The sequence below is a fragment of the Suillus fuscotomentosus genome, assembly GCF_016647785.1.
Source record: "Suillus fuscotomentosus strain FC203 chromosome Unknown F5891scaffold_26, whole genome shotgun sequence".
NCBI lineage: Eukaryota > Fungi > Basidiomycota > Agaricomycetes > Boletales > Suillaceae > Suillus > Suillus fuscotomentosus.
This window is the reverse complement of record NW_024539538.1, coordinates 50,169-63,242: the sequence shown is the minus strand read 5'-3', so window position 1 is coordinate 63,242 and position 13,074 is coordinate 50,169. Positions and strand designations below refer to the sequence as shown.

General features: G+C 49.0%; 8 protein-coding genes across 8 annotated transcripts; 2 read left to right on the top strand and 6 right to left on the bottom strand.

The window, feature by feature from the left end:
* The first annotated feature begins 11 nt into the window (after positions 1-11).
* On the top strand, positions 12-1,171 carry F5891DRAFT_1032182 (OsmC/Ohr family). The gene is made up of 4 exons (XM_041361652.1): positions 12-233; positions 307-463; positions 531-715; positions 785-1,171. Exons 1-4 carry the CDS (start codon positions 123-125, stop codon positions 842-844), a joined length of 513 nt encoding a protein of 170 aa, XP_041226079.1. The 5' UTR covers positions 12-122; the 3' UTR covers positions 845-1,171.
* Positions 926-3,277, bottom strand: F5891DRAFT_1225858 (malate synthase). The gene is made up of 6 exons (XM_041369500.1): positions 2,610-3,277; positions 2,423-2,558; positions 2,037-2,366; positions 1,824-1,958; positions 1,571-1,775; positions 926-1,516 (listed from the first exon to the last, which is right to left on the bottom strand). The coding sequence occupies exons 1-6, from the start codon at positions 2,956-2,958 to the stop codon at positions 1,046-1,048; spliced, it is 1,626 nt and encodes a 541-aa protein (XP_041226078.1). The 5' UTR covers positions 2,959-3,277; the 3' UTR covers positions 926-1,045.
* F5891DRAFT_951862 (WRB/Get1 family) lies at positions 3,274-4,038 on the bottom strand (the record flags this gene model as incomplete). Its single annotated transcript, XM_041375073.1, has 4 exons — positions 3,274-3,419; positions 3,481-3,663; positions 3,719-3,899; positions 3,955-4,038. 4 exons carry the CDS (start codon positions 4,036-4,038, stop codon positions 3,274-3,276), a joined length of 594 nt encoding a protein of 197 aa, XP_041226077.1.
* A 258-nt stretch (positions 4,039-4,296) lies between these two features.
* On the bottom strand, positions 4,297-4,987 carry F5891DRAFT_1032174 (ribosomal protein L39e). Its single transcript, XM_041361651.1, has 4 exons — positions 4,935-4,987; positions 4,821-4,879; positions 4,724-4,769; positions 4,297-4,674 (listed from the first exon to the last, which is right to left on the bottom strand). The coding sequence occupies exons 1-4, from the start codon at positions 4,935-4,937 to the stop codon at positions 4,627-4,629; spliced, it is 156 nt and encodes a 51-aa protein (XP_041226076.1). The 5' UTR covers positions 4,938-4,987; the 3' UTR covers positions 4,297-4,626.
* Positions 4,988-5,136: 149 nt separating this feature from the next.
* Positions 5,137-5,778, top strand: F5891DRAFT_952044 (uncharacterized protein; the record flags this gene model as incomplete). Its single annotated transcript, XM_041375089.1, has 5 exons — positions 5,137-5,289; positions 5,350-5,390; positions 5,445-5,476; positions 5,530-5,628; positions 5,681-5,778. 5 exons carry the CDS (start codon positions 5,137-5,139, stop codon positions 5,776-5,778), a joined length of 423 nt encoding a protein of 140 aa, XP_041226075.1.
* A 33-nt stretch (positions 5,779-5,811) lies between these two features.
* F5891DRAFT_294896 (ras-induced vulval development antagonist-domain-containing protein) lies at positions 5,812-7,452 on the bottom strand. The gene is made up of 3 exons (XM_041371233.1): positions 6,887-7,452; positions 6,764-6,835; positions 5,812-6,714 (listed from the first exon to the last, which is right to left on the bottom strand). The coding sequence occupies exons 1-3, from the start codon at positions 7,369-7,371 to the stop codon at positions 5,877-5,879; spliced, it is 1,395 nt and encodes a 464-aa protein (XP_041226074.1). The 5' UTR covers positions 7,372-7,452; the 3' UTR covers positions 5,812-5,876.
* Positions 7,453-7,779: 327 nt separating this feature from the next.
* Positions 7,780-8,950, bottom strand: F5891DRAFT_951997 (kinase-like protein; the record flags this gene model as incomplete). The annotated part of the gene is made up of 2 exons (XM_041375085.1): positions 7,780-8,843; positions 8,902-8,950. 2 exons carry the CDS (start codon positions 8,948-8,950, stop codon positions 7,780-7,782), a joined length of 1,113 nt encoding a protein of 370 aa, XP_041226073.1.
* A 595-nt stretch (positions 8,951-9,545) lies between these two features.
* Positions 9,546-12,511, bottom strand: F5891DRAFT_1032158 (glyoxal oxidase; the record flags this gene model as incomplete). Its single annotated transcript, XM_041361650.1, is given in 15 exon segments — positions 9,546-9,790; positions 9,841-9,961; positions 10,013-10,275; positions 10,323-10,502; positions 10,552-10,727; positions 10,783-11,138; positions 11,187-11,217; positions 11,267-11,347; positions 11,461-11,588; positions 11,644-11,705; positions 11,758-11,848; positions 11,904-12,071; positions 12,110-12,335; positions 12,346-12,465; positions 12,476-12,511. 12 exon segments carry the CDS (start codon positions 12,069-12,071, stop codon positions 9,549-9,551), a joined length of 1,899 nt encoding a protein of 632 aa, XP_041226072.1. The 5' UTR covers positions 12,110-12,335; positions 12,346-12,465; positions 12,476-12,511.
* Between the last annotated feature and the right edge of the window lie 563 nt (positions 12,512-13,074).

Here is a 13,074-nt window from a genome sequence, read left to right as displayed (position 1 = left end):
GACAGTGACGTTGCAGGTGATTGCGGGGAGACTCAAATACCCCCGCACGATCTAAACTCCCACCTGCATCTTTCCTTGAACCATCCATCCCAAGCCTTTTCGAAAGCTAAAGCAAAGCCAGAATGTTGAACATTGGTGCACGTATCGTAAGCACGTCTCGCGTGCGGGCAATCCAAGCAACGCGGTCGTACGCGACCAAGGGGGCCGCCCCCGTGGCCCTCAAGAACCACAAGGTGCTACTGGCAGACTGAATGAGAATGATCTCTGACAATAACGCGTCTTTTCAACTCAAATGCTCGTGTATAGTACACCGTTCATGCTACCGCTGCTGGGCTGGGTCGCAAGGGTGAGGTCAAATCATTCGACGAGACCCCTTTCTCTCTGCACCTGGGAACGCCCAAGGCAATGGGCGGAAAAGGCGAAGGGACGAACCCTGAACAACTGTTCGCCATGGGATACGCATGTGCGTATTCGTTGATATGTTTAAAATCGCGTGATCTGCACTGAATATATGCGTCACGGATATGTAGCGTGTTTCCTCGGAGCCTTGCAGATGATGGCAGGCAAGACGGGAAAGAGAGATGCCGCAAGACACGCCGTGATCCACACGACCGTGCATCTCGGAGAGGCGGAGGGGCTTGGGGGGTTTGGGTTAGCCGTGGATATAAAGGTTGAGGGTGTGGAAGATGAGGAACTGATCAAGGCTGGTCACGAGGTACGTTTCCTCTACTCACGCGTGTTGGGAGTATGTATTGTGATCCGCTGACCGTGGTACTCCTCCCAGGCTTGTCCCTACAGTCGTGCACTTATGCATGGCGCAGTTGTAAATGTTTCCAAGGCATAGGTATTAGGTACACTTGCAGGCCCTGGCCCGAGGAACTGTTTTTTTCCTGCGACTTGTTCACACGTATTACGGTCCTTGAGAATGCTAGGACATAATGCACATTAACCGTAACATCTTGGCGACTCAATCATTAATTAATCTGCATGATACTACAAGTACACCGAGCAAAATATATCCGGGAGGTACGCATCCGCAACGCTTTTACAAAGAGTTCCTGTACCACTTGTCCTCGACGCCATCAGCCATCGTCAAGTATGGCATCAAGTCACTCGTCAAAAATTCACTTGGCCATTGTTGCCTGATTTGCGCCGTGAGATACTTCTTGGCAATTTTCAAGTGGCTTTCCTTGACGCCCGGGGCGATCTTCTTGATGCCGGGCGCCTGCTCTGCGATGATACGGTCAACATACTGCGTGGTAATCTGCTCGCCAGTGTCAATACGTGCGCCATATTTCACCCACTGCCAGAGCTGCACGCGCGCAATTTCAGCAGTAGCCGCGTCCTCCATCAAGTAGTTGATAGGGATGCAGCCATTGCCGCCAATCCAGGCCCCGCAGTATGCTAGAGCCACAGAGATATTAGAGCGGATACCATCCTCCGTGATCTTTCCGGGAACGCTTGCATTCAACAAGTCCGCTGCAGCTACTTTCACATCCTCACGTCTGATGTGGTACTATAACCGATGCGTGAGCAATAGGAACAGGTAAAACAGTATCCCCGTGCGAACCTGGTTAGGACCGAGCATATTTTCGTCGAACACTTTGCGAGCGATCTGGTTGATCAAGGGGTGTGCAATCCACGTGCCATCATGGCCAGCAGTGACCTCACGGAATTTGTCTGCTCGAACCTTCTCCATCGCCACCTCGTTGGCTTGAAGGTCATCCTTGATAGGGATTTGAGCAGACATGCCACCCATAGCAGCAACTTTCCGCCTAAACCATGATGAGTACCTTATCATCATGAACGAAACGTGGCATTACCTATGACAAGTTTGGATTAAGAGGCGCACATACGAATCCATAAATGGCACTGTCATAGTAACATCTTTCCTGTCTGGTAACACAGCGCTTTTGTCCGCCCTTCGCTTCTTGATGGCGCTGAAAATATAGTCCCATCTAAGAATACACGCGGAAATGAGCGACTGACCCATGACAGGATGTACGATTAATTATACGCATATGAATGCTCCTTACCTTCCGCAATTCAATCCAGCCGAGTGGTTTCTGAGTTCGAAGAGAATTTCTTCCATTTGGAACGCCGCGGGAAGCGTCTCGATGAGGACAGTCGCCCTGATTGTGTTGTGGGCTATTCCAATGTAGGACTGAGAGAAGAGGAAGACGTCGTTCCATAGACGAGCTTCGAGATAGTGCTCCATCTTCGGAAGATAGAAATAGGGACCCGAGCCGCGTTTGATGAGTTCCTTCGCATTGTGGTAGAAGTAGAGTGCAAAATCGAAGAGAGAAGCCGAAATAGGGGCATTGTCAATCGTAATACGTGTCTCGTCCAAGTGCCAGCCCCGAGGCCTAGACCGAAATATGAACAACCGAATTGGGAGCTAGAAAAATCATGTGCAACGTACCGAACAATAAGTACTGCTGGTTTCTCAGACAGCTTGTATTGCTTGCCGCCAGACTCAAAGTCAATCTGACGCCTTATGGCGTCGCGCAAGTTGACTTGGCCGTTAATCACATTCGCGAACGTAGGAGCGTTGGAGTCTGGACATGTTATGTTAGCGTAATTGTGCGTATCATGGATGGCATGCGAACCTTCAAAATCTGCCATAAAGGTTTTTGCACCACTGTTCAGAGCGTTGATGACCATCTTACGGTCAGGAGGACCTGTGATCTCGACGCGTCTGTCTTCAAGACCAGGTGCAGGGGGTGCGCAGTGCCATGAGGGCTCAGCACGGATGTGCGCTGTTTCAAGAGGAAAGTCAAGAGGCACTCCTGAGTCAAACTTGCGCTGCGCATCATCGCGCGCAACTAGGAGGCTATGTCTTGTAGACTCGAACGTCCTATGAAGTGCAGCGAGGAAGGTAAGTGCACCATCGGTGAGGATGTCAGATTGAGGGTTAGAAATGTCGACCTTTGTGTGGATCTGAACGCCTGCAACCATGTTTGAGAAAGATGAGTGGAGTTGTGGAACCAGATTAGATTAGTGTGTATTATGTACTAGTGTCGGGACTCCGACATACCGCTGGTCCGACATCATTCTGAGTGAGCATGTGTTTATTTCTGCAATAACCACAAAATTACGTGAAACTGAAATTGAACACGGAGTACAGACAGTTGAATCCGCGAAGCATAAGCATACAGATCACCATAAGAATATCAGTGCTGGATCTCCTTCGGGGATCCGCCACTACTCCTTATCACGAGCTCTTGGAATTGGTTCCCATTTCAACTGGGACGGCGACGGGTTCCGAAGGCGCTACCCGACGAGGGAAGATTGTGATAAGTATTCGACAATGATGGATATAAGTAGACTGAATTTACCGAGGATATTTTTCACCGTGCGCTCTCCAACTTTAATGACTCTGCGGCAAGCCAATTGCCACACCCCGACGCTCACAGAACCTTGGCGTGGGTCGATCATTATTCGCAGACTGATCGTGCTAATAACTGTGGGAATGCTGACCTTTAGGTGCGAAAGGGAAAGCCATCCACCAACCGAGTGGGCCAAGCCAACCAGGAGGTAGATAGAATACTGCAGCCTTTCTATACCACCAGCCAATGAAGAATGATAGTCCTGTCGTAAGGACCCACATCAGTGTCTTGAACTTCAGTGAGAATGCAGTCTTCCTGGACGCAAGCTCTCCATCTATGAAGCACGTCAGTTCATCGGTATGCATCAACGTGTCGTGCAGCCGACGTACTGAACTTCTCAAGTTCTGCTAGCCCTTTGTCAACGCCTCTCTTCAGCTTTGCCCACTTGGCAAATTGATCTTGTGCGCTCGTTTGCATCAACTCTTTCTTCGCCGTAAGGAGCTCAGCTTTCAGCTGGCGCTGTCGAGTATATGAGGCATTCATGAAGAGTCTGCTGTAGAGATCCCATGCCTAGTAGGAAGAAACTGTAAACTCATACGTATGAGGCATTAAGAAGAATACCAACAAATTCAAGGAGGGCAGTTTGGCCAATCCATGAGACGAGCTCAGTCAGAAAGACGAGCGCGAAAATCGTAAAGATGAGTGACATGGTGGATATCAATACGGACCTCGCACTTGATAGCAAAGAAGAGAGGATGTGCAGTGCAAGTACAGGTGATGATTGAATATCAAACCTTCAGCTAGTCAGCAAGTTTGAAAGAAACGTCAACACTGCACACAGCCGAACACGTTGGTACAAGCCATACGGCGCTCGCGGCGTTGCGGCCTTCGCACCGGATCATCATGTTCGCTAATTGGCAGATTGCAACATGGCAGTCCAAGAACTGATCTTGCTGCTCAATTTACTGTCCCGACGGACATTAACTCAATTGCTCAAAATCGTGCAACACCTGTAGCGCTCGGGACAATGACACAAAGAAAATGCCAGTATTGCGTTTTGTCAACTGTGAATTGAGCACAACAGTGCACTATAGGCGATGAGAGTCTCAAGGAAACAGACATGACTTAAGGAAGAAGGAAAGGTGATATTTGCATGCGGAGGTGATTGTATAGCCATAATATGCCAGTAAGGGGTGATACATGCTGCGTTGCATTGGTGTGGTGCGTCTCTCCGTGTTGTCTCTGCCTCAACTTCACAGCGCCAAAAACATCGAGAATGAAAGAAAGAAAAGGCTGCTCAAATGTTGAGCTTTGTGCGCCTCCAGTGACGGCGTTTAGCGTTGTACTATAAAGCATCAGCAACGCTCTCGGCTCCCAAGAACCACGGCACATACTTGGATTTTAGTGTCTGTCTTTAGACGGAACCACTGAGGGATAGGCCTGGAAGTGGTTTATGACTGGGGTGTAAAGGCATCAAGACACCCCACTCACCTGTTCTGACGGCCGGCCTTGGCGAGGATACGCTTCGTTCTGAAGGACTTTTGGGAAGGCTTGAAGCAAATTCACCTGTCAGTACATGGCGCAGTGATCAACGTCAAAACTCACCATTTCTGTCGATGTCGGGGGTCGTTCCTCGCTGTGATGAGATGTGATGAAAAATAAGGTTATCATCGTGAACTCACTATACAGTTGCTGACTCAGCGGCATGCACGGCATTAGCCGCTCTTCGCCTCACGCTTCCGGTATCCGAATGGGACGAGACTTAAACTCGTACATACGCACCCACGAACTTTAGTGTTACTGTACTATGCAGTTCCTCAAATTTTGGCTCTCCATATTCGCTTTGGCGGTGTGCGCGCTGGCCGCCGAGCCGCCGAAGGAGCTGCAGATTTCGGTCACCTACTTGCCTGAGGACTGCTCTACAACTGCCAAGACCGGTGACGCCATTAAGGTACACTACGTGAGTTTTGGTTCGTGAGTTGACTACGTCGCATGAATTAACATGTGGCATGAAATACAGACTGGGACGTTGTTCTCCGACGGTAGCAAGTTTGATTCAAGGTCGGTAACAGCCTTCTCTTTGTTTGTGGTTTAATTATAATCATCTTTGTATAGTGTCGACCGAGGCCAACCATTACCTATCAAACGTGGGTCATTCAGTTTGCGTTCAAGGTGCCTTGCTGATCGTTTATTTATCCAGTTGGTGTTGGGCAGGTTATCAAAGGATGGGACGAGGGTCTCCAAGGCATGTGCCTCAACGAAAAGCGTACCTTGACGATTCCTTCAGACATGGCTTACGGTTGGTTTATTCCAGCAGTCTGTGAGATATGTACTCAATCATGGTCCATTAGGTTCGCGTGGATTTGGCAGTGTTATCCCTCCACATTCCGCCTTAGTCTTCGACGTCGAGCTTGTTAGCCTGCAGAAAACTTCTCGTTCAGAATTGTAGACAGATAATGGTCAATGGTCATGCAAGTGCTGATATTAGTTGTGCCAGTGGGTCAAATACATGTACGCGAACGATTTGGATGAGTTAAATAACAGCCTTTACTTTGGCTGCACTTGCGGCCCCTTAAGCTTCTCGGTCACAAGCTCACTAAATTCCTCCCTTAGTATAGTCTCCCGTCTCTGCCTCTCATCTTTCTGCAACTTCAATATGCCCCTCTTCTCCTCGGCACTAATGACTTGGTTCTCCTTCCTCATACGCACTGCGTTCATGCGCTTGTGCCGGCTTCCACTCATTACATAGCCGACTGACTCGAATTGAGCGATCTCATCCGAGGTGAGACCGATTTCACCACGACGTGGGATACGCGAGTCCGTGTCATCCTGTAAGAAGGCAGCCATGGCGCTACCTTCACCGCGAAGTAGAGCACTACCATAAGCGCGTTCATCGAACTTCTTCATGATGACCTTGTGTAGCGGTTGGGGTCCGACATCTTCATCAGAGTCCTCGTCCATCGCCTCTCCAGAGTGTGATGGGATAGTGGATGGTGGTGGCATGGAGTTAAGGCTCTGATCGACTGAGGACGAAGAGGCAAATGGTGCAGCTGCGGGTTTCTCCACCCATTCGTCCTCCTCAGATGCACGAGGGGGCGATGGGGTACGACTAGGACTTGGGCTGCGAGGGTGATAACTCTTGCTCTTGCTTCGCCTGCTTCTCTCTCGGTCTTCTTCCGCACTGTCGTAGCTCCGGTGTCTGCTATGTGCTCGATTCTTTCTCTCTTTCCTCTCCCGTCGTTCAGCTCTGTCTTTCTCTTTTCGCGCACGTTTTCGGTCTTTGCGTTCCTTCCGCCTGCGTTCATCCTCGCTGTCAGAGGAGTCAGTAGGGGTTAATGACCGGTCACGTTTAGATTTGCGTGATTTTGCAACACGAGAAGGTGAACTGAATGTAATTTTAGTATACCAAATGTTAAGCAGCAAAATGAACGTACAGTGTTCTCGTTGGAGCCTTGGGAGAAGGAGGCCAGATGCTTAGTGTCGAAGCATCTCTTTGTGCTCGACGACTGTATTGAATTCAATACATCATTTACTGATTTCAATGACTGGAAACGTACCTCTCCAAATACTCGCTCCCCCCACCACCATACGACCCACCAGCATGCGGTGGTCGATCCCTCCCTTGTCGGTTGGGGTACAAATTCTCCTGATTCCGCCACGGAGCCTCAGTAGGTGGAGGCGTCGCATGGCGCTTGTAGTCAGTGTACTCAGGGCTTCCCCGACGCCGCTCTTTGCTGCGGTCCCTCTCGCGATCTCGTCCTCGGTCAGGGTTGAGGCTTTGCCGCGGATCTATATCATCATCTCTTTTTCTGACATCCCCTCCATCCCTGTCCTTATGCTTACTAGCATCCCTCCTTTTGTCTCTCTCGCGTTCTCTACTGCGGTCCCTCGCTCGGTTTCTGCCGCTGTCTCTTTCTCGTTCACTGTGTCGTGGTGGGCTACGTGCTCGAGGTGAAGGGGAGCGTGCACGTCTTCGGGCGAGATAAGTATCTTTTGGGTCTTGTGGGACCAAACCCATGCGTGAGGGATGTACGGTCGCCATGTTTAGTGACTGCTTAGATGCGGGAGAGGAAAGTCAAGGATGAGCTGTAAAGACAAGCGTGGGAATCAAGTTTCATTTTATGGAAGGCTGGTTACAAAGTTACTACGACAGGGAAAGTGCATGTAAAGTAGGGAAAATCCATTATTCGGTATCAGAACGTAGCTAATCAGTGTGATATATACAGTGATGAGTGTGTGCGGATTGAGTGGTGTCCAGAGATTAGTAGTAGTCGTACAGGATGTAAATTTGAGATGGATATTGGCCATCAAGAATGGAAAATGTACAAGTACTTACACCGAAGATGCAATTGAACTGCGGTGTTGTGCTGGGGTATCGGCTCGTGGAGCTCGATGTTGTCCGTGTTGGAGTGAGGGGGGTTGTGGAGCTGCAAAAAAAGCGCACAGGAACTCATTCATCCACCAACATCATCATGTCGTGCTTTGAAAGCCTCTTCCTGGTGTCACACCGCCTGAGATATTGACGCGCGGACTCCTCAAACACCTCGCACCCCTCAAAGAGGCTCTCGGGCACCACATCCTTCCGTTGCTCCCAAGGCTTGAGGTCAACTACCTCGACGCGGTCAATCGCGACGAGTATCATCCCGAAACTGTAGGCATCAGCTAATAGCGGATCCTGACACTCCCCACGGAGGACCTCTGGAGCCGCGAATGGCCTTGTACCTGGGTGTATTTGCTCCACCTTCCTTTGCGGTGCTACTGCTGCAGCCGGCCCTATCCGTGCAATGTATTGGAAAGGATCAACAGGCTCATCTGATGGCGAGATGAATACCGAGTCCATAGACACAGAACGTCCAAAGTCGAAAAGCTTGATGGTATCGGAGGAATGCGTCACTTGAATATTCAACAGTGAGAGGTCTCCGTGACTCAGTCTAAATGAATGTAGGTGTGTAAGGCCATCGAGGAGTTGGTTGTGAAAGTCGATTTTCTTTTTTCGGGTTAGAGTTGGTTTCAAGCGAATGACCTCATACAATGTTCGTCCGTCGATGTACTCCAACACCATACCAACATTCTCCAAGCAGCCTAGAAATGCGGTGATATTGCGGTGTCGCGACACCGTGGTATATACGCGCAGCTCGGCGAGGAATTGTGTTGTCACATCTGATGCATTTGACTGCATCTCTCCGTTGATCTCAAGCTGTACAACGTCAGGTTTCTTGACGACGCACTTGAACAGCTCAGAAGCGGAACCTTGCGCCACAGGAGCAAGGTTCGCGGTAGGGTTTGGTGGTGCAGAGTAAGCGGTTGGCGTAGGAAAGGAAAATATCGAAGTTGGGTGCCGTGGTGGATTGTACACAGGTATCGAGGGGTTGGGAGATGGTATTTCTTTTGCTCTCTCTCCCTCAACTTTTTGATTGAAAAGGCCATTGTCTGGTACTACTGCAGTTTCTTCTGATGACGCGAACGACTTGGTAGACGGATGCACTGGCTTCTCGTCCTCCTGATCTAGCTCAACTGCAATGCGACAGAAAAGTCAATGAATCAATTATGTATGCAAACCTTAGCGACTCACCCATCCACCAGTTCTTCTTGGATGTTAGTGTCACCCTCTTGACGTGCATTTTGGCGGATTGCACAAGAGGTGACTGTGGCATACGTGGAGCAGGTGACGGATATGCTTCAAGTATAGTTGTAGGAGCCCGTGATAGTGGTTGCTGCAAACGTTGCATGCTGGCACGAACGTGAATCGAGTATTTATACCAGCTAAATACTTGGCCGCAATCTGAGACGTTCAGATAATCAAATTGCCTTATTTTGGTCCGCCGCACTTGCCCCACACTAACGTTAAAGTTATTGACCTTATGACTTTCCCCGCAATCTTTATTTACGCACTAAGCTTAAGCATAAGTTACACTAGATTATTCAAGGCATTGGCACCTTCACTGCTTGTATGAGAAGTTGAGAACTCGGAAAAGTCGGCTCAAGTATGTATATTGGACTCATAATTTCAAACCAACCATCCTTAGTATCTTGGCACGATCCGGTATCCGAATACCGGCAACGCGAGGCATGTCTAACATATAAATACACGGGCGTTCTACGGTCAATGTACACGACTACGGGTGTGTGACATAGCGTCCGTGTCTAAAAAGTCATGCAAATGGTCGAAAGTAATGTAAAGTATTATGCGAAGGTACAGCAAACACGAGGCGCGCCAGCTCAAAAAAGTAAGATAGCGGAGACCGCTCCAACGTATTTCATCATAAAGACCAACCAGTTTCTGGCAGAATGGACCAAGAAGCTTGTACCAGAAATCTGCTTTTGTCCCGCCGCCTGCTGTGAATTAATATTTGAAGTTGGAAGGTTTTGCACAGGCATCATCGACTGTTTCTCAATCTTGCCAGACCCGCACATGACCTGAATTCCGACGGAGGGGACATCGTTAACGACAACGAACAACACTACTGGGAACTCAGTAATCCAAAATCAGGGAGAGGATTCAAAGACGTACGTGCAGGACCAGGAGGCATGATGGCTGCGTTGGAAGGTAACTGGTTTACATGAAGAACTGCGCTTCCATCGCTGTTTCCTGTGAAAGAGCTCTGCAACTGTACCGAGCGCATACCCATGTTCTGCAACGGATGATTAATCAGTTATAAAATAAGCACCTGAATCTATCGTACCATTGTGTGCGTAGAGAACCCGGTCCTCATAACAATGACTTTTGCCGTTTGGATATTATCCACATTACCAAAAAGGTCTGCTAGCGTCAACGAAACATTGAAATAGGATCCGCCGTAAGAGAGCTGGTTCGGCAGACCCTGAGGTTCTGGCCGACGTTGGTTGTAATATGAAGGATAGAATCGCTCGATTCGATATTCGGTAGGATATGGGGCGGTGGTATTCACGTCACTGTTGGGATTCGAACCTGCCACGAAGACTGAACCTAGAAAAAAAGTTAGCGAAGCTCTGGTCTGATTAGATTAATACTACCATCTGGAAGTAAGGTAGCCGTGGAGTGATACATGCGTGGAATGCTACTCGAAGAAAATCCATCAAGAGACCAACGTTTGGTAGCTGGTGCCTTTGGATTATACATGAGTGGCGTCAAATGCGGCTGGTCAGCGCACGACTGGCCAATAGTAAAATTGGTGTTTGCGTAGCCGGCGGTACCTGAAAATCAAGATTACAAGATGATTGTCAGAAGCCTTCTGGCACTGACCTGTCTTCGCGCCGTTCAAACACAAGACCCTTCCATCAGGAAGTAGAATCAAGTTTCCCATCGTTCGACCCTCTGGCAAAGCATCTAATTCAACGTAATTCGGGGACTGGTCGGGGGTGATCTGCACACAGGAGGAAGACGCTGGCCAATGAGGGATGTCCCACTTTTGGGTCCATCTGCATTTATGTATTCATTTGACCTAGAAACATGTGGTCTAGAATTTGGACTCACTGCTCAGTACGAATGTTACTACCACCACAGAACATGATCGACGCCGTGTAGTTGTTGTCTGGGGTCAATGGTAACATCGTGCTTCCGGCACTCGCAGGATATACACGGACGGCATCTGGCATATCCTGCAATGGAGTTTCCTTATTTTGATCCATATCAAGCAAGACCGTTTTCCAGCCGGACTGAACAAAGAGTTTGCCAGAGGGAAGGAGCCATATAAGAGGGTACAAGTTTGTAGGGAGCGTATTCTGAAGGATGGGCGAGAGAACTGGCTGACTACGACTGGGAAAGAACTCGTACGTAGGGTTGGTTTGTCCTGCATCGCTAACGTAGCCTCCATACGTGCATCCTCCAGCCTATGGGGGTTAGCAGACGAAAAATACATCAAAGCGTGAAAAACGTACAATAATGACGCTTCCGTCCTGAAGCGTTTCACTGCATTCGCGATGTTAGTGCGGGGTGACACGTTGGCAAAGATACTCACAGGGTAGGATACCAACGCCTTGTAGTCATGGGTGCAGCCAAAAACCAATCGCAGTTACCGTCATCGCACGGGTTGAGCATCCTAAATTGGCTCAGAATGATTTGCCATGTCACATAAAAAGTTTGTACCGAATACTGAGGTGTAGCGTGGCATGATCATTAGCCTGATATATAAAAAAGAAAAAGACTGCATACGATTGTCCACCATCAGGATCATTATAGGGAGCTCCGCCGACTTGGCTCGTGGCAGTATCACCACCATAGGTAACCGCCTGATTACCGCCAACATTGAGCCACGTCCCATTACCTAAAACACTTCCTCCCTGACCGATCATCGTAAATATTTCTGCGGATCAAGGGGAAAAAGAATAAGCTCACCGCGCAGAAAGAATTCGTAATAACATCCATGGGACGCGTTTGTTTGGAGCTAGCAGACCATTCTAGAGGAGACAATCAACATACTAGAACCAAATGTCACAGAATAATACAAACCTGCAGCCCATGCAGGGTGGCCATTGATTTGTGTCGGGTTGTTTTCTGTTTTGTCAACGATATAGACCTTGTCTTCGGTACCCAAGAATACCTAAGGTCGAATGTTAGTCAAGGAAAGTGAAGCAGCGACCGGCGGGCTGACGTACCTGTTGGCCACTGCCGATGCTGTTGCCAACGAGCTCAAACGCGTTGACCTTCATTGCCTGTTTGGGCTGGCCAGGTGCGTTCCTCGCCGCACGCACATATCCACCAGCGCAGAGAAGGTACAACACGAGTTCAGATATTGTCTGCTTGGAAGAAGTAAGCAGAAGCATAGCGGGGAGGGCGGTGACAGAGAGAAAGAAAAACGCACCAGACATAAATACAAATATCACATATATATGTTGAACAGTATTCCAAGGACCGTCCAAGTCGATCATCTACCAGCCGACATTTTGCCGGTGAAGGACCGCCTAGAAACGTACAATTATAGGCGTGCGCTCCGAGTCACGTCTGTGAGACGTTGCTGGCGGCTTTGAATTAACGGCGGTAGAGTCAGCGAACGCCTGCTAACTTGACGAGTTGAATCAATGTCGAAATGGAACTGCCTACGGGGCAGGGACGTGTGTATCACTGTAGTCTCCCCCAGCCAGAGCATCTCGAAAGAAGGCAATCGTTCCTTAGCCTATAACCTCTGGTACGGTCCTCACGATGAATATGGTTTCCGAGTCCATTGGACAGTACCATACAACTGCCAGTGGGTTACAGCAGTGACGACTGAGTGACAAGTGAGTTAGCTCCTACAGTCATCCCCAGATCCCAACAGAATGATTCAGAAGAGAGTCATTCCAGTGTTCCAGGTCACTTCAGCTTAGCGCCTGTCATCCATATACTTATTCAGCACTACGGCGCATCAGAGAACCTGTGAGAAGAAGATATCGTCATATATCGTTATATATCGTAATATATAGGAAAGGTTTTCGTCACATTGGAATATAAAGTGATATAAAGCAATATATGACTATGTAAAAGCACCATAATCAGCATAATCCCCAGCAAGAACTCACCGGTTTACTGATGCCACACGTGATTGTCCTCTGGAGCGTGTGGAGCCATGTTCGATTTTCTCTTGTTTAGCACTTGTCGGTAACGCGGTCAGGACTCGGCGGTGGCGTCGTCTTTCCAGGGCACTCCGGTATTGGACCAGAGATTCTTTCCAGCAGGCCAGTCGATCGAAGGAAAATGATCATTCATAATACTGGTCCACTTTTGATGGCCGGGCACCATGGAGTTAAGCAGACCGTGCAAAAGTTGACCCTAGCCGACGCCACTGAAGTT

Coding starts and splice junctions, on each gene's coding strand:
- F5891DRAFT_1032182 (XM_041361652.1), top strand. CDS start 123: ATGTTGAACATTGGTGCACGTATCGTAAGCACGTCTCGCGTGCGGGCA. Junction 234..306: donor TGGCCCTCAAGAACCACAAG/GTGCTACTGGCA, acceptor GCTCGTGTATAG/TACACCGTTCATGCTACCGC. Junction 464..530: donor GTTCGCCATGGGATACGCAT/GTGCGTATTCGT, acceptor ACGGATATGTAG/CGTGTTTCCTCGGAGCCTTG.
- F5891DRAFT_1225858 (XM_041369500.1), bottom strand. CDS start 2,958: ATGGTTGCAGGCGTTCAGATCCACACAAAGGTCGACATTTCTAACCCT. Junction 1,959..2,036: donor GCTGGATTGAATTGCGGAAG/GTAAGGAGCATT, acceptor GTGTATTCTTAG/ATGGGACTATATTTTCAGCG. Junction 1,517..1,570: donor ATATGCTCGGTCCTAACCAG/GTTCGCACGGGG, acceptor CATCGGTTATAG/TACCACATCAGACGTGAGGA.
- F5891DRAFT_1032174 (XM_041361651.1), bottom strand. Junction 4,770..4,820: donor AAGGCCGGCCGTCAGAACAG/GTGAGTGGGGTG, acceptor AACCACTTCCAG/GCCTATCCCTCAGTGGTTCC. Junction 4,675..4,723: donor AGACAGACACTAAAATCCAA/GTATGTGCCGTG, acceptor GATGCTTTATAG/TACAACGCTAAACGCCGTCA.
- F5891DRAFT_294896 (XM_041371233.1), bottom strand. CDS start 7,371: ATGGCGACCGTACATCCCTCACGCATGGGTTTGGTCCCACAAGACCCA. Junction 6,836..6,886: donor GGGAGCGAGTATTTGGAGAG/GTACGTTTCCAG, acceptor AATTCAATACAG/TCGTCGAGCACAAAGAGATG. Junction 6,715..6,763: donor AAGGCTCCAACGAGAACACT/GTACGTTCATTT, acceptor AATTACATTCAG/TTCACCTTCTCGTGTTGCAA.